The sequence below is a fragment of the Acartia tonsa genome, chromosome 15 (assembly GCF_053477335.1).
Source record: "Acartia tonsa isolate MP-2025a chromosome 15, ASM5347733v1, whole genome shotgun sequence".
NCBI lineage: Eukaryota > Metazoa > Arthropoda > Copepoda > Calanoida > Acartiidae > Acartia > Acartia tonsa.
In genome coordinates, this window is record NC_137274.1 from 12162368 (window position 1) to 12181811 (window position 19444).

The 19444-nt window shown below is 30.7% G+C and overlaps 2 protein-coding genes across 2 annotated transcripts; both read left to right on the forward strand.

The window, feature by feature from the left end:
- The first annotated feature begins 1598 nt into the window (after positions 1 to 1598).
- LOC145306901 (uncharacterized) lies at positions 1599 to 11408 on the forward strand. Its single transcript, XM_080149242.1, has 5 exons — positions 1599 to 1641; positions 8546 to 10326; positions 10486 to 10565; positions 10971 to 11011; positions 11401 to 11408. The coding sequence occupies exons 2-5, from the start codon at positions 8782 to 8784 to the stop codon at positions 11406 to 11408; spliced, it is 1674 nt and encodes a 557-aa protein (XP_080005368.1). The 5' UTR covers positions 1599 to 1641; positions 8546 to 8781.
- Positions 11409 to 13003: 1595 nt separating this feature from the next.
- Positions 13004 to 17240, forward strand: LOC145306902 (uncharacterized). Its single transcript, XM_080149243.1, has 8 exons — positions 13004 to 13265; positions 13777 to 13830; positions 13973 to 14035; positions 14528 to 14599; positions 14746 to 14811; positions 15262 to 15330; positions 15483 to 15571; positions 17005 to 17240. Exons 1-8 carry the CDS (start codon positions 13182 to 13184, stop codon positions 17009 to 17011), a joined length of 504 nt encoding a protein of 167 aa, XP_080005369.1. The 5' UTR covers positions 13004 to 13181; the 3' UTR covers positions 17012 to 17240.
- The last annotated feature ends 2204 nt before the right edge of the window (positions 17241 to 19444 follow it).

Consider the following 19444-nt stretch of genomic DNA (forward strand, 5'->3'; position numbering starts at 1 on the left):
CTTTGGGGTTGCTAAAGTATGCAAAATCGCAAATATAAAGCTTAGATAAAAGTTGAAAAATTGAACTAAATCTCAAAGTGTGCTAAAGTTTGCTAAAAAGTAAGATTGGGAATTAATCTAATATGTGCTAAATTGCAACCATTAGCAATTATTAGCAAGGTAGCTAATTCACAAGGTTTTTTTTTCACATTTTAATTGCAAATTAGCAACAACTATAAAATACTAGTATTCAATACAAAAAATGATCAGTCTTTAATGAATTTGTAACCATATGTTTTTGTGTGTGATCTTTATATATATGTTTGTGTTTGTTGTAGTCAACTAAATCAAAGAACATAAGAAAAAATTCAATCATGTATCATTTTAAGTGAATTTTACTTTAGTCAAAAATCACATTATGAAATAAATTTTAGCCTAGATTTTTTATCTTAAGCATAAAATTTCGCTTTTTCATACCTTACAAAGCTTGCAAACTCTCATTCAAGTAATTTGAGCCCAAAAAGTATGTATCAAGAACTCAAAATCTATGATTAAGTAAAATTCACTTAAAATATATAGTTCATTGATTTTGACATTTTGGATATCTTTTTTTTATAGCCTGCCTAATGTCAGTAAATGATATTTGATCTAGTTAACTACAACAAACTAACATACATATATATACATAAAAAGCACACACACAAAATAGGGTTTCATCATCACTAGATGGGTTGCAGTATTATTTTTTTTAGGGTTGGGCCGGATATCCAGCCATTTTCAATATCCGGCCGGATACCGGATATTGAAACTATCTGGCCAGATATCTGGCAATATAATCTTTTATATTTTACAACAAAAATCTCTGCTTTTTAAATTTATAAATGGCTGGAATTTTCTTATTATTGAAGCTAGAGAACAATTTTGTCTGAATTTTTATGTAAAATTTATATTAGAAATCTTGAAACATAAATTTTGGTGGTGGCACCAGTACTTGGCGTTTACCTGCAAACTGATGGTTGGCAGGTAAACGGCAACGGATTTTATGAAATTGTAATATGTCATGAAGATATATAATAAAGCCTAATAAAGTTTAAAATTTGAAGTCATCAAGTCAGTCACATGAACTGTTTAAAAATTTCTGGAGACCTGGAGGTTCAGGACTTGCAGGATTATACCTGGAACCTGAAATCGACTTGAACACCTATATTTCAAATGAGGATGTACATTGTACAACTATAGGATATTTTAGTATTATATAAAATGAAATTCTTTGTTAAGTAAAAAACAAATTTTACTTTTTACCTGAATGACCTTACTAGGTTTGCTGGCATCCTGTGCCCGCCAGGAAGGAGGTATTAAAAACTTTCAACACCACCACCCTGCCCATCCTCCAACCAGTAGTAATACAGATTAGGGTAGTAATAGTTCATAAGATTAATTGCTAAGAAGAGAGATCATTTAATAGTTACTTAATTTTTTTGTTTTAACCTTAATTTTATATAATAAAACACAAGTTTATGAAGAAATTTTTTTGCTACTTAGGTAATATCCAGTAATTTGGCCGGTTATCCAGCTGGTAATGTATACTGTAAATATATATTTTTTTTACAGGAAGAAAACCATTTGATTTGCTAAACAATCTAGATATAAAGGAAGCATTTGGTAAGAATTTAATAAGATATTGAAGTCAGGAATAATAGATATAACAAGTATGACAATATCCATAAGTGGCAAAGCTCAAAAATATAATAAATCTGAAAAAATTATCTATAGAGTATATCATCAAAAAACAATTAATTAAAATAAATCACAAATCTTTTAAAAATGTCTTTTAAAGCATTAAGGCAATAAGAAAATCGTGAAAATCTAGGAATCATTCTAGGACCCCAAACAATAGTAAGTCTTTACAAAACTATGTAGTATGTTGACTTAATAATATCCCTGAAAATTTCTGATATCTATCTTAAATGAGGTTAAAAAAATCATAAAAAACATACAAACCTAGGAATTGATCTAGCACCCCAATTAATGTACAAATCTTAATAAAACTTGATCTTTAAATCGTTTATAGGTGATCTAAACTGGGGCGATTCATTCAGCGCACCATCAAATTATTAATACCAATCTTTAAATTGAACTGCATGGGCGATTTGGCGCGGCCAGTGGCGCGGTACTGGCGCGGCAATGCCACTCGGTGAGTGGCATTGCCGCGCCAAATTGGGGTGATTTATTTAATAAATAAATATTTTTTTTAATTACTTTAATATTTTATTGCAAAACTATCGTGAAAACATTTTTATAGTTATTTTTAAAATAAATTATATGTTAATATTTTATATAAAATACCATACTGACACAGTATTTTATATAAAATACCTTACTGACACGGCTTTAGTAATAAAGTTGTACTGGCGCGGATCGATATTTTATTGAGTGTCGCAAGCGATTTAACAACACGCGCCGAAAATCTTTTAAAAATCAATGTTTTCTAGGTGCGCTGTGGCTCACTATCAGCGCACCTATGGTTCACCTCTGAATTGCCCCGATTCAGCGCACCATAAAAACGATTTAAAGATCAAGCTCTCGATATATATGTATAACCTCTAAAAACTTCAGTCATCTGTCTTGAAAAAAAGTTGAGAAAAATACAAAATATAAAAATCTAGGAATTGATCGAGCACCCCAATTAACAGATAGAAGGACAAAACAATGTATAGAATAGATGAGCATATTTCATAGGATTTGTCACTAAAAATGTCAGCAGTCTACCTTTATTTGGAGCAGAAAAAAATCATGTTTTTCCCACTTCATTACTTACAGAAAGACATAGAGTAGTTTCGCTTTTAATAAGGTATAATCAACAAGAAAATTTATATGAAAATTGATTTGTGGGGCAAAATAACGTAACATTTCTTAATTTGCCTTTTTCAGCTGTTGTTAAGGAGCAAAAATTTATATGTATTTAACCTAAACAAGTACAACTTACTTTTCTTCTCATTTTTAGCATGTTTTGGTTTATAGATACCAAATATTTTGTGCTAAATTGCTTGAAATTTTTTCTTTTAAAGTTATTTCTCCCAACACCCCAGCCGAAGGCGTGTTAGGTTAGAAAACCCCCCCGCAGAAATGGTTTACACAGGATGTACTGGGACCTTATGGTGAGTTCAGAACATGCTTTCCCTAAATTGTACCTTCCCATAGTAGAAAATTTTAAAATTACTTTTGGTGATCAAATTTTACTTTTATTTTTAGACCACCTTCACCTAACCTGCTTTATTGTCTTATTTTGCCTTTCATGTTTATCATGCAAATTCCCTCCCATTACAGTTGAAATGATAGATATTGGAGCTTTCTAAAAAGGTCTCTAACATTTTTCTAACGCTAATACTTTTTGAGATATCTTATTTCAAAGTATTGTAGTAAAATCATCTTTTACACAGCAAAAAGTTGAAATATAAAATTAGTTATTTTAGAGTAAATTACATGTATCTTCATATAAATCTCTCTAAAATTGCTCCAAATTGGACACTTAAGGTGCCTAAAACTATCTACATTCAATGGACAATCCAAATCCACACTTTTTGAGACTTTATAAGTTTACAGGAGAAGGCTAAAATGTAATATAAAAAAAACAAATGTAATTTAATTTTAATTAAAAATCTTTTTAAGGCATTTTTAATAATGTAAAAGGTGGTTTAAGGTACAAGAAACTCATAATTAATTATGATTTAATATCTTTAAAAATCTCAGTACTAGTTTAGAGTACCTTATGGTGTTTATTAACAAAAAATTGTGGCCTAAGAATAAATTGTTCCTTTTATTATATGTGAGATCATCCATGAAAGTCTTTAAATTATTAAGTTTTCTTAGTTAAGGTGGCAAAAACTAAATTTGTTTTATAAGGATATAAAAAATTTAAAAGGCCAATCAACTATTCTTAGAAAAAATTACTAAAATTAGTAGATTACATTTGTAAACTGCATGGAAATGCTTAAAATTTTAACCAATTTTAAATTTATTTTCAATGATTATGTCTATTTTTCTTAAGATATGTTTCTATTGGTTCAAAATATCAGATGAATGTATTTTATTGGCTTTCTAATTACAAAGTGACAACTTTATACACCATAACTTACCTTAAAATTCTTGCTAAAGTCGATAAAATTTAAATCTATTTAAAAAAAACAAATATTTATTCCTGTAGCATTTTTAAAAACCACTTCAGCATGCTCCTATTCGATTATATAGTCTTTAAAGTATGTTTTTGGATTGTCCATTGAATGGAGATAGTTTTAGGCACCTTAACTGTCAAATTTGGTCGATTCAGAGCAATATTAGAGAGATTTACATGATGATACTTGTAATTTTCAATAAAATATCTAATTTTATGTTTTAACTTTTTGTTGTATAAAAGATGATTTTACAGCAATACTTTGAAATAAGATATCTCAAAAAGTATTAGAGCTAGAAAAATGTTAGAGACCTTTTTAGAAAGCTCCAATATCTGTCAATTCAACCATAATGAGAATGAATTTGCATGATAATCATGAAAGTCCAAAGAAGACAATAAAGCAGTTAAGGTGAAGGTAGTCTAGAAATAAAAGTAAAATTTGACCAACAAAAGTAATTTTAAAATTTTCTACTATGGAAAGGTACTAATTCAATTTAGGGAAAGCATGTTCTGAACTCAGCATAAGGTTCCAGTACATCCTGTGTAAACCGTTTCTGCGGGTTTTTTTTCTATTCTAACATGCCTTCGGGTGGGGTGTTTCCCTTCTTTCCTGATTTTAGATTGACTTTTGAGTGAATCTACCAAGTTCATAGAATAAGGAAGAATAGAAATGAAAAACATAAATGTTTCTGGGAAATTTGAAGGAATCATTGACTTGCGCAGTAAAGACAATAATGCTAAAGTACAAATCACAATGACTAGTTGGACAAAATTTAAAAAGTTTAATTTGTATAAAAATCTAATAGATACTGTTAAAAAATATTTGTCTTACCTTTAAAATTTAGTTTTATGTTGTGTATGGTAAAATGTGTCTTTTTAATGAAATGATATCAATTGCTGTGATTAGCAGGTACTCTTCAACCCATAAAATATGATAGTGTCATACTTTAAGAAACACTACTGATACACTCCTTGTAGGGAAGTGATTCCAACATTAGATGCTTGGTCGTTTTAGACAAAGATGAAAAGTTACTTGATTATGTATACCTTGTTTTGATAAGTATAATTGACCACATTTATAATTTTTAGGGGTCAGCTATATGGGTAAACCACCCTCCCCCCCCCCCTACCTCAAGTTCATGTATGGATGTAGTTGCTATCATTTATAAATCAGCTGTTTAAAAACAAACATAAGAGCGCAACCTAGTTTTATAATATAAATACTGGGACCAATATTTTTTGTAAATTTTTTAAAACATAAATAATTTTTTTAAGGCTTAATATGCACATTAAATTCATTTTTAATCTATTGTGAATAGGGAAGAGACAGCTGGATTCTCGGGTGCACAGCTTTTAGTAAGTTATTGCAAAAGGAATTTATTTTGAATATTTTTTCTGAATAATTACTGAAATCTTGTTATTTACTAACAGTCTGATACCCGTTTTGGTCTTTCAAATGGTCCAATTTTTCTCCAGGCTAGCCAGGCAGAATCTTCTACCTGGATTTTATTCTATACTTTATCTTCTTTGACCAAGTTTTATTTAAACCTTCATAAAATAAAAAAAATATTATTGAATTTATTAGAAAAACTTTTATTAATGAATTTGAAATTAGAATTATTCATTATTTGCTTTTACATTCTAATAAAAATATGTAGATTTTTAAAATTGTAGCTCTTATATCAAAATTATTCAATGTAGTGTTAAAGTTAAAGTCAATTACAAATAACAAACTCACATAGAGGTAGTTCATTATTTTAAAACATAATCAATATAAATGTTTACTTTGTAAGTATACTTATGGGTTAGGTTGGACAAAAATAATCAATCAATCTCCAGCTGTTTTATGGAAGAGAGTCAGAATATAAACTAACTAAGATAAATATGGAATTTAGAAAGTACAACCTCTGCAAAAAAGGTTGACCTAAAATTTATATAGATTGACTTTTTTGCTTGTGTAAACTTGGCTACAATAATTTCACAAAATAATTCGTATGAATAAAAAGAACTGCCCACAAGCAGAAAAAAATTAATCTTACGTGGATTTGAAAGTATCATTATGAAAATTCTGTCCTAAAGCTATTATGTTATCCCACACTTTTTTGTGCTCCTTTAGTAGCCAATATTTGCCTCTAAATACGTCAAAGAAGGTGTCTTCAGAAGAAATACAGAAAAAAATATGTTCACATTATACAAGGGAAGAAATTTTTCCGTTTTTCTGACACAACCAGAAGAAATACAGAAAAAAATATGTTAATTCTCTGTTAAAAAAATGCATCTAATATAACAAAGGTATTTTTTAATATCTCTAATAACATCGTATATAGTTTCATAAAATACTTTATATGAATTAAGAAATGCAAGAAAATTTTTAAAAAAATCTTTCATTTTGTACAAAAAAAATAAATGTCAATATTTATCTAGGAAAGAATCTAAGAAAATTACATTGATGAATGTTAATCATGTACTGCTTTTTAGCTACACAAAAATGATTATCTAGAAAACTGAAATTTGTCATATTTTCTCTTATTTTTACCTGCGTGTGTTTTTTTGTTATTAGATAGCAGGGAGAAAAGGGATAATTGGCTGTTTATTACATTAGTGCCCAAAGTAAATAAACCACTTTGGGGACTTTCATTGAATTTTGATTGATTGGTTCATTAATTTGAGTGTCCAAATGTTTCAACCACTAATAATAATCTACAAAAGGTTAATTTTGTGTGTATTATCATTGTGGATGTACACCAATTTATCATCCATTGTCTTATGCTTTTAGATGGGTGGGACTGGGCAGTTGTGTGTGTGTGTAAGTGTTAGGCTACATAAGTTTTGTTGGTTTTTGTGTGTGTTAATGTGATCTCTGAATTCTTTTCAATATGTTGATTTGCAGAGAAAAAATATTGTTTTGTTTTATGAGCTGAAAATGAATAAATTTTTGGATGACTTTTTAATGCAAACAATATAGTTTGTATTTTTTGTAGAATATTTAAAAAATTTAACTTTTTGTGAAAATGATCTTGGCATCCTTAACTAATTTATTTCTAGCTTAGTGGAATTTTTTGAGGTATTATTCTATGAAAATTATTTAAAACATAAGGAAAGGTAATCAAAAATGCATTCTGAAAAAAAAGATATCGTTAATTAAAAAATGTAAAAAAAATAGATTGAAATTTTATAGTTTCTTATTCTTTAGTTGATATACAGGGTGGGGCACATAAATCCGGACTTTTCAAATTTTTTAACAAATGAACATAAAATCGTCAATTTGGATTTCTGGGAGGCAGAATAGGTATATGACTATTACATCATTCAAAAAATGGCCGCCAGTCTCAATCACTGCATCTACCCGCCTTCTCAACCACTGGCAGGTCCAGGTCAAAATGTACCTGTCCAAGCTATCGAAGTTCTCCTTGATATTGGTAATGAGGGAGGTCTTTGTGGTATAGGCACGTCTATTGGTGCATGCTTCAAAGTAGCCCCAGGTCCAAAAGTCCATTGATTTAAGATCGGGCTGCTGGGATGCCAAATTTCCTTGGGAACATGAGTAAATACAGGATACATATTCACCCAACTTTCAAGCTACCCTTAGACACGGAGGCTCTTATTTGACCACAGATGGGCTAGAACAACTTTCTTTACCTTTTTGATAATGTCATAAAGTTTCAGCTAGGGTTGTCAGCGCAACCAATAGTCTAAAATGAGTTTTAAAGTTCCATATGGGTACCTGAAGTCGAGAACCAAGAAATTTTTACGTATTTTCACGATTTTTGACGTTTTCGACATCTCAAAATCTTCCATGTTTCACTTTGATCTCGTGGTACACGTACATCTTTGATTTTTTTGTGTGCTAAAAGGTCATTACTTAAGCTTTTTCTAGTGGAGTTCTATGGCCGTTTTAAAAAAGTTCGGATTTATGTGCCCCACCCTCTATATCATATTATTCATAATACTGTATGGATTTTTAAAAGCAAAGCTTTTCTGTAATTAGGGTCAGTCAGTCCGTAATAGAATAGCTTTTTTTTAATTAGGCATGTTAAAATTGTCTTATCAATTTTAAATTTTGCTTGATGATTCCTGTAGCAGTTAGGTACGATTTAGAAAGCATAGCAACTCTATTATCATTACAAGAATGTCCGTACGTCCATTTTAAAAATGTTTTTTTTTATTTTTTTAACCCTTAACAGTCGGGCCCCTTGCTGCACCTTATTCGGTCAGGGGGGGGGGGGCGTTTAAGGGGTCCCCCCCCTATTATCTCAGTTCCTATTAGCGCTAAAGGGCTTAATTTTTTTGTGCAAGTCCCCTGTTTGATAATGAATTTCCTTTTATGGATGTTGTAATCCTTGTTAATGCTATAACTTTCAAGATATTGTAACTAACAAAATTTTATTGATTTAGAGAATTCTTACCTGAAGTACATCAATAAAACTGGATTCTTAGAGCTTCTGAACACAACAACAAGCCTATCTACTTCTAAAGAATACCTAAAGTATGTGTTAATACTCTCAAGTAAACATAAACAAGATTCTCTTGTCACAGAAATCAGTAATTTGCTTTCGAATTATGAATCAGCAATTTGGACAAAATGGAGGGAGAGAAACAACATCAGACAAGACAAGGATAATTACGAATTAATGATGTCTGAAATACTACATTCTACTGATGCTGAACACCATTCTGTTTTATATTATATCAACAAAAATGGTAATCTAAAGAATGGATTAGAGCTGCTGTATAATGAAAGATATTCACATAAGAACAGAGCAGAAGCTCTACAATGCATCAGAAGAAGATCAGGCAACTTCCTGCTTGATTCATGGCTGATTGACACATACAAGATAGTGGATCCTTCAAATGGGTGTGGAAGAAAGCTGAATGCAATTGTAGCAGTTGCAGTTCAAATTTTACTCTCTATACTTTTCTTTGCTTCTGACTATGTTACTGACTTATTATTGATCATTCAATATTGGTTTATGGCATTTGATACTGAACATATCTTGAATTCTACATGCAATACAGAAGTTGACTATGAAACATGCCTTGCATATGAAATTGGTCTAAACAAGAGCATGACTATAGATGATTTCATACCTCAGGTGGTTCATCTAATTGAAAATGTAACCTGTTCCAAGACTAGAAAATGGACCTCCTGCACTGACTTAGATATTGAAACAACCAAGGATCAGTATATTCCAGCATTTTGGGTTATGCTTTTAACTATTATCATTTCAACAGTTACATATTTGTGGATAACAATCAAAACAAAAGTAGCTGATGAGAAACCATGGTACGTGAAGATATTTCTTAAACCTCTGTGGCCAGTTTTTTATTTGATCCAAGAATATGAATTGAGAAGTAATACAAATCAAAAACTTGAGATTAGTCTGCAACAAAACGAAAAATTGTGGAAGCTGTTAAAATCTGTTGAAAACGGAGTTGAGAATTACTTTCAGTTTCTTATTCAGCTGTATCTTCTGGCACCATACATCAGTTTCTTGCGTACATTACCTGTGCAGGAATTACTAGAGATGAGCCTTTCTAATGTTTTGGGTATATTCAATCCTCCCGAGTCTCTATGTGGTGGAAATGGAGGCTATTCTGCTCTTGGCAAATTATTTCTTTCTGTGCTGTCTCTTACATATGGGGTGGCATCCCGACAAACTACTAAGAGAGGTCAAACCTTGGGCCAGACCATTCAAAATCTTGCTCTTTGGTTAAGCTATTTAATGCTGTGTGTTGTAAGAATCTTGTCCATCTTCTCACTTCTGGCCTTGAAAAATCCTGTTCTTCCTGTCATTGCCTTTGCTACAATACATTTTACCTCGGTGTTTCTGATTCTGTTGATTACACAAGAGTGTTCATACAAGGATATATTTCAGAAAAAAAATAACAATTCATGGAGAACACATTTAAAGAGAGTTTTGATGGATATATTTCCTGTCATTCTAAGTTGCTTGGCCTCCAACACATTTATCATCAATTTTCATGATGTGAAGAGAGGAACTCCTACGTTTAAAAAGCAATTCTGTTTCCAAGTTGTGGTTTTTCTGGAAAATTTGGTTCTATTACTGTTACCCCTGATTTGGACTGAACTCTACCCTTCATCAGACTGCTTCAAATCTTCTGCATCAGTACTATACATAGCGGGGGGACTTTGGATTTCTGGAATATGTTTACTGGTAAGAAATTTTCTTTACCCCTTTCTAAAATTTATACACACTAGCTTACATTATCATTTACACAGTTTTTACCCAAAAAGTGTTTAAAATTTAAAAAAGAAATAAATTGCTGAAATCCTGTCCCTTTATGACTTTTTATTATTTGTACATTATATTCAGGTGTTTTATTACAAGATCATTCATCCAATGGGAGATGTCAATGGTTCTGAACTATTTGATTTGAACACTTGCAGCAAAAGGTAGCCTAATTTTAAATATTGCAAACATTCTGCAATCTCTATTACTAGAAAATATTACATAAAATGCATACCACACTGGATTTTAAACTCTATTTTTGGAATGCGGAGGGGGTGGTTACTTAACTTTTCCACATTTTTTGCCTCTCATATTAATTGTGTGAAAGAAAGAGTTACAAAATTTTCAAATAGCGTAAACAGGCACAAAAAAGCAGTAAGTAACATTTTTTTGGCTTTTTTAAATCCAAAGAAAGATGAAATTATTCTGGTGTATTATTTTGGAAAGGATAAGCTACCATAGCTAAGGGGAGGGCAAAAAATTTGTGTTGAAGGGAGGAAGGGGCATTACACAAAAAAAATTCTTGTTACCATTAGTTTTTTAGGCATAAATCACTTCATTGTTTTCAGAGGAGAGGAGAAGGTAGATCATGAAACACAATCTAATTTAGGTAGGGATAGAAATCATAACAATTATTTGGACACTATTTTTGCACAGCAATTCTTTTACAAGGCTCTAGATACAATATTGAAATTTATATTTTTTATACTATAGGTATTATGTATTCACTAGTGATAAGGGGTGATTTTATAAAGTAGATGACTGATTTTGTCTGTGAAATTGTAAAATCGAACATTCGTTTTGTCTGTGGATTTGTCAAATCTAACATTAGTTTTGTCTGTAAGTACATCTTAAGTTAAAGTGGGAGTAATTAGTTTATACAAGCTGCAATTATATGTATTTAAAGTTTACTGTATATATTTTTATGAATATTGGTTATCTAATATCTAAACCACAGAGTTTGCTCCCCTTATATTCTATGTTTATTAACATCACTAGGTATATGAATGGTATAATCAAAAAAACTAATATTTATTTAGCAAAAATATATTTTTTTTTCTCTGCTGCTATCAATTTTATCTTTAATCAACATTTTATCAAACACATTTTATACACCAAAACGATTGATTATTGATTGTTTGTCCAACAAAAAGTAGGTTTTTGATATCTAGCCTAACACTCAAAATACCTGTCCATAAAAATTGTTTATTTTTTTGTAAATTCTGTGTAATGACTGTGGGCATATGTGGTACTAGTCTACAACTCACTTTATTCGTTGGTCTGTAACGCTCTTGAGAACATTATATTTTCGTTATGGAGAGATAAAAGGCTTAACATTCACTGTAACTACATACAGGGTGTCCCTCGTAAACTGGTTTTTTTTAAACGCTTATTACTCCCTTAATATTTGAGCTATCTTAGTAAAATAAAAAGTATTTGGCAGCCTACTACTGACCATTTCATGGATGATGATAAATCCACAAAAAAACAGGAAAAAATCTACGAGGTATTACATAAGAGGTTCATTTTATTGAATTTAGACTAACTCACAAGAAAATATTTTCTTTGTGAACTTTAAGATTAGAAAGGGTTCAAACAGCTGGTTGCTCAGACTTTCAAAGCACAAAAATAGAACAGGCTTGACATGGCATACCAGAAATTCTCAATATTCAAGAATCTGAAGTGTAATATAAGTGAACAATATGTAAAAATAGGCATATTATTGATCTTCTTTGTTAATTTTTCATGTGAGCTCTCTTCAAATGCACAAATATACCAGATTTTTTAATTTGCCTACAATACCAGTTCTTATAATGTCTGGAGTAGTAAGTCTTTGTAATCCACGGTTTGACCACCAGCTGCTTTAAAAGTTAACCAAGGCATACTTTTCTTGTGGATTAGTCTTATATTAACTAAAATCAGCCTGTTATGTATTAACTTTTAGATTTTTTTTCTGTTAACTTTGCGGATTTTTCATCACTATATCATTAAATGGTCAGTAGTAGGCTGCCAAATATTTTTTATTTTACTAAGATAGCTCAAATATTAAGGGGGTAATAAGCATTTAAAAAAAAAACAGTTTACGAGGGACACCCTGTATTTATTTAACTATTTCTCTCTTTCTAAATAAATCAATTTTCCTCCCCCGTCATCACTTAGTAAAGAAATTAGTAAACATTTAATATCCAATGATGGTTTTAATGAAATTTTAAAATTATATTATTTCACAATACCATCATCAAAGGGTTAAACTGTTTACAATTTTAGTTTTAATATTTGAACACTATGGAAGTGTCTGTTGAAAATATTTCATAGGGTAAAAAATAGAAAAAGCTGTTGCTCATATAGGTATAGAATAAAGGGTTTAACTCCATTATAGCATGCAAGGGGGGGGGGGATATTGATATAAAACCATACCTCACTGTCTTCACAGGGCTTTTAATCATCACTAGCCTTGCATGTTGGAAAGAACTGAAAAATAAACAGTTTTTGAAAAATCTGGAATACATTTTGATGATTATACATGTAATGGTATACACAACAAATACTCAAAATCTTTTTATAAAATTTATATATGCCAATTGGTAATTTTTTTATGTATTATAGGAATAAAATGTGAAAATTCTCATGAAGATGATGAAGGTATAAAAGCACTTGACAGGGAGAAACACTGTGAACAGAGCAATGACAAAACAAATCAAAATGACAATGGTTGCCTGAAAAACCTTCTTCACACAGTTTCTTGTCACAAATTCAAGAAAGATTCAAATCTTCAAGATATGGAGGAAATAGAGATGAACACAGTAAGTAAAGAGCTTAATCAAGAACAGGAGGAATTCAATATGCAGCCTCAGAGTGATCAGGTCCACAATTTTATAAATTCCTCTATTAAAATACTTAAATCTTAGTATTAATTAGATAGAAACGTAGAAACGGTTTACACAGGTTGTACACCCTGTGTAAACCGTTTCCACGTTTTTTTTTCCAACCTAACAACCCTTTGGGTGGGGTGTGAATACTTTCATCATCTAATTAATACCAGGTGATAAGTTTCATCAAATTGAAAGTAAACCCTATTTGGATTATGGAAAGAAAGAAAAGTAGCAGGTTTCATGATATTTAGCTCAGTAGCTTTTGATAGGTTGTTCAGGTTAGATAAATGTAAATGATTGCACCACAGGGTTAGAGCCCCCCAAAGGGGCTAAATAAAGGAGAAAAACTACTGTGAAAAATATGACTAAATCTGCTACTTTGTTTTCTTTCCATGTCCCCTATTTTTAATTCCAGAGTGGGGAGTATTCTTAGTGCTAAGTTTTCAATGCCAAGAATACAAGTGACTAATTTTTTTTTATAATTATATTTTTTATAATTTAGGATGTAGATGGCATCAATGTTGAGGAAATACAGCCTTTTCTTTCTGTTTCAAAGGTTATTATCAGAAATAAGAGTTTTATAATTTCACATTATACTTTAAAATGATTTAGGCAAAATATAAAAGAATCTCATAAATTTATTATTGTTTTTGTTAAAAATTGATTTGAAAGAAAATTAAAGTTTATATTTTCACTAGGACACTGGGATGGAAACAAGAATTCATATTGGAACAGAACCTTTGATTGGAAATGTACCTCAGGCAAGTGATATTGCATTGTATGTTAAGGTTATAAAAATAAAATGATTATAATTTACTACTTTTATATATGTACAAAAGCGGCTTCTCCCCTAGCCTCTAGGGGCTAGGCCCTAAGAAGTTTGAACAACCTAATTTTTGTATTTTAGATTCAAAAGAAAATTTTAAAAATTTATTTTTTATTTTTAGGGGTTGGGGTTAGTCGACCCCACTATATTAATTTTAGTTAAAAAAGAGAAAAAAATGGAGAGTTATTTCATTTTTTTGTGGGGGTTTGGGGGTGTCTCACCCAGCAAGAAAATAGTAATAAACCTTCTCTGGACCTATGAAAAGCTACACTGTAAAGGAGAACCCCATCAGTTCAGTGGTTAGCAAGATCCTTTGGTACAAACAAACAGAGAGACAGACATTGTTCTACTTTGTATCATAGATAATTGATAAAAATTACATATTAAATAAAGATATTAACATTATAAATATATCATATTTAAATAGGATGTGATCATACATCAACCTGATGTTCTTGAAACTCTGGCTGATGATCCTAAGGAAAGAGTTGTAGTAAAGGTAAATATTGTAGTGTACTCAAAGAATTATTGGAGACAAACAAATAGATCCAATTGATAATCATATAATTAATCTTCAGTTGCAATAGTTTTATATCAAATTTTCCAATATCATATGAATCATTAATCAAATTGAATACTGTATAGGATCAAGAAACAGAACTGCCAAGTTTGGGTATTGAGAAAGAACAAGTTGTAAGAATAAAACAACAGGTATTTTTTGATTTACCAACATAAATAAAAACACCTTTTATATATAATTGATAAGGTGGTTGATGAGATTCAAGAATCAGTTTTAGTGGTTGTTAAGAATTTAAAAACCAATTTGCATTTTCTTTTTAAATTTTTATAATTCTTTTTTGATACATAATCAATTAAAAGTATAGTAAATTTTAAACTTTTGAGGTAACTTGAAGAAATTTTTATAACTCTTATTTATATCTTATGTGTACTTTATTAGTATGTTACTCATCATTGTATCACTTAAATCAATGCTAAGTAAAGAATAAGAAACAAGGGAACAAATATATTTGATTATAATGTTCATATATATTTTAAAGGAAAAATGATTTTTCAACTCTTTTTGCTTTTGTATTTTTTATAGCCTGTGATGGTTCTTGATTATCATTCCAATTTTATATCATTCATTATTTTTCTTTTTAGGAAACTGGGAAAGAAACTTGCAGTAGTAATGATTTTGAGAAAGAGCCCTTGCTTGCAAATGTAAAACAGGTGAGTTAACCAGTTCCAGGAAATTTAAGAATTTATAAATCTAAAATTGCATTTTCTTTTTTAGAAAGTTTTTAAAGTTATCTTTAAAAATCTTTTTGTTCAAGGAAACAAGGAGAAATTTTTAAGAAATTCAATTGAAAATGTTTTACTAGGATGTTCCTCCACCTGGCACTGTGGATGTTCCTCCACCTGGCACTGTGGATGATTTGGATATTGAGATCCCTGAAGTTGTGGTTGTAAGGTATGATATTTCATTTATTTCCTTCATATTCCACCAACAACATTTATTTCATGGAATAGTTATTATACTTAGATGATAACCATATTTCTGGCTTTATCAACCAAGAGATTAGATACATTATTCATTTTTGTTCATAAAATCTATACTAGTATGGCTTTAAAACCCATTAATATCCACTGGGTTAGAACTGGTTCTCAGCCAAACTGAAAAATTATGTAAAGCATTGGATTGCAAACAATTTGCCACAAATATAAAATTAAAATTAATCTCATTTTTTGTCTTAATTACTGTGGAAAACTGAACAAAATATGATCAGATTTATAAGTCATCCTTCTTTCAACTTTTTAAAAAATGTAATAGAATGTCTAACTATATTTATCAATTTGACTCTTTTTTGTTGAACTGATATTGTTTACAGGGTGGTGTCAGATAGGTCCTATGAAGGTTTATAATGATTTAGGGGAAGGATACCTACCAAGAAAAATCACCCCTATAAAAAATTAACCTCCCCCCCCCCAAAAAAAATAAATAGATTTATATAAATCATTTCATTTTTAAATTGGGGTTGGGTAGTCCTACTCAAATGCCCCTATAGACCTATAGTTTAGGTTATTTTCCTACTTTCCTTACTCATTCAAATAGAGATCTCCTAGATACTATAGTGGAGTAATTGTTTGTCTGTCTGTTTGTAAGGATATTGCTAACGGAGTGGTTACAAAACGGCCCCATTACAAAACCGCGACAATAACAAAACCTCGACAATAACAAAAATATAATAGGAATTTTTGTAGGAATGCATGGCCACAGCGCTCGGCCCCCTGGCCTGCCTAGCCGCGGGCGCTCGGCTCCCTTGCCCATAACCTAATCTAACCTAAATATTGTAAAAAAATGTTGAAAATTTGAAAAAAATCTACCAACCACTTTTTGTAAAATCCACGAAATTCTAAACTATAAATAAGTTAATGTACATTCAAACATATAGGTTAGGTTGGGTTAGGTTATAGGCAAGGGGGCCGAGCGCCCGCGGCAGGACAGGGGGCCGAGCTCTGCGGCCATGACCTTCTTGCATTAAGATTTTTTTATTATAGATTTTTAGTATTATAGATTTTTTTGTCGCGGTTTTGTATCCACTCCTTGCTAACTGCTGAACTAATATAGTGATTCTTTGCAGTGTAGCTTCTTATAGGTCCTGGAAAAGTTTATAATTGTTTGTGGGGAGGGTACCACAACCCACCAAAGAAAAATCGCCATAAATAAAAAATTGGCCTAGCAGTTTTAAACAGCTAAAACAAAATAAACATAAAACATATTTTTGGTAAACAGCTGATTTTAACAACATAGATTGAATTATGTGCCTCAAGGGGCATAGCCGCTAGATATATTTTAAGCATTAAAAAAATATATATAATGAAATTGATTTTTTTATATTTCAGGCTTTAATTGAACAGCCAGAGAAGGAAAATTAAAGTGGAGAAAAAAATTCTTTAAAATGGATACATGCAATTTTTTCTCCATTACTTTATATGGTTTTCGGTTGATTTAATTGCTTGACTAATATGAGTTATATCATATATTAGCAGAATATTTATGAAATTGCTTGAAAATATGATTTAGTCTTGAGATTTTAGATTTAATTTCATTTTGAAAAATTGCTTTACCTTTTTTTGAATACATTATTGGGGATTTTTAGCATTTTTCTTATTCAATATTTATTGCTTAGAATGGTTTAAAAAGCTTAATTTCCTTATATAATGAAGACATTTCACAGTAACATATTTTTATTTTAACCTTTTATTGTATAAAGGATATTTTTAGTAGCTTTTTTGACGCATTTTTTGTTTGTAATATTTAGTAATGGTAAAAGTAAACAAATTTTTTAGTAATTTTTGAAGATGACAGGCAAAGTAGATTTTGTTAAGTTTTCAAATTGAAATATCTTGGGTATCTTTTATGCTTTGCTACTTATGGATGTATAATGTCTGTTTAATTTTTTTATGGTAATTTTGTACAGGGACAAAGTGACTCAAAAATCAGCCATGTGACGTCATAAAAATGAGGGAGATGAGAGGAGAAGTGGAAAAGAAAACACCTGAAAAAGAGATGTAAAATCACTCATTTTTATGACGTCACAATGCTGATTTTTGAGTCACTTTGTCCCTCTAGGTAATTTCTATTTTTTTCTGTATTTACTCGTAAACATTATTCTAACTTTATAAATTATATTCATTTTATTGTAGAGAATTTATCTATAGAATAGCAATATTTTTACTTTTTTCTGTTTTCATTCCAAATTCTAAAACTATATTTTTTGTTTAAATGTCTATTATTACCTGCATTATATTATGGACAACTGATTTAACCCTTACAGATTGGGCCCCAATTCCCACCTTAATTGATTTTTTTTTTTTGGGGGGGGGGCTAATTTAGCCCCCCCTCTATCTCAGCTCCTGTTACAGATAGAGACGCCAAAAAATTTTCTGGTTGTCTATGTGCATTTTTAGAGAAAATTACTTTTTCTAGTCATAGCGGCCAGACCGCTCCTTAGCCGCTTTTTAGCGGCCAGCTGCTAAATATTAAAACAGCTGTAGAGAGGCCAATTCTAAAGCTAGGATAACCAAATTTTAGGACGAACTTTTATTTTTCATAACAAAAAATTACTTATTCTGACCATCGCCAAAAAACGGAAAATAACGGAAACCGTTATTTTCGGCGGTTACGGCGGTAAAACGGTGGTTGGCGGCGCCAATTAATATTTTTATCTGTTCATTATTGCTCAAGGATTTACCATAAAAAAATATAGGTCTCTAGCTGTAATAGAAGCCACGATATTCATGATATATGTCTGTAGTAAAAGCCGGACAAAAAATCAGTCAGGGAGCGGTCAAACGGTCCTAACACCTCGTTTCTCAGATGTTCATTGATATCAAAGCATTCATCAAAAAAGATTATTGGTCTCTACCTAATACACAAAAGTCATAATGTAGAAATTAAGATTTATTTAGATTTTTTTCTAATTTTGGTGCTACCTAACCAACTTTGACCGGACACCATGACTGACACAGACCAGATATCCTAATAAAATAAAATTTTAGAGACGTATAATTACTAAACTTAAAAAGCCTACAAGAAATGGCATTGAAAACTAGAAGCTAGAACCCCGCCCCCCCCCCCCCCCCCGATCTGTAAGGGTTAAATGCCTATTATAACCCACTTATTATTGACAATTGATTTATATTTTGTATACTTTTTATATTATTACTAACATTATCTTGATTTTGTGTGATTTGATAATAAAAAAAACTAACAAGAATCCTTTATTTATTTATATTTATGTCTACTCTAAAATTAGTTTTGTCTGAATATTTGTACACTAGCATCTATGCCCCGAGAGGCCCAATTTTTAAATTTTGTTTTAAAAAGAAAACTAAAAAATATTTTGGGGGGGGGGTGGGACTTTTTTTCTAGGGGCGATATTGGTTCAGCTGTTAGCGAGATTATTTGGTACACACAGATCCTGTTAATTTTAATCATACATATTTTGATTACATTTTGAAGGCTACACAAATTTAAACAGATGCTAAAAAGAATAAAAAAATTAGAAGAGAGATAATGAAAAGCAAAGTAAAAATGTAGCTTCTTGTCCCCAAAGTTTCAGAATAACGTTTTCTTATTCGTTGGCTTCACAACTTTGGGGACTTTTAATGATTTTTGATAGGTTGATTTATCAAATTGAGTGCCCATACGTTTCAACCACTGATTGTACAGAAGAGGTAGTTTTGAATGATATAGTGACAGGGGCAAATTTGTCGTCAATTTACATTTTGTTTGTTAATATGAAACTCATTTATTGGTCAGTTCTTTCATCCAGTAGGA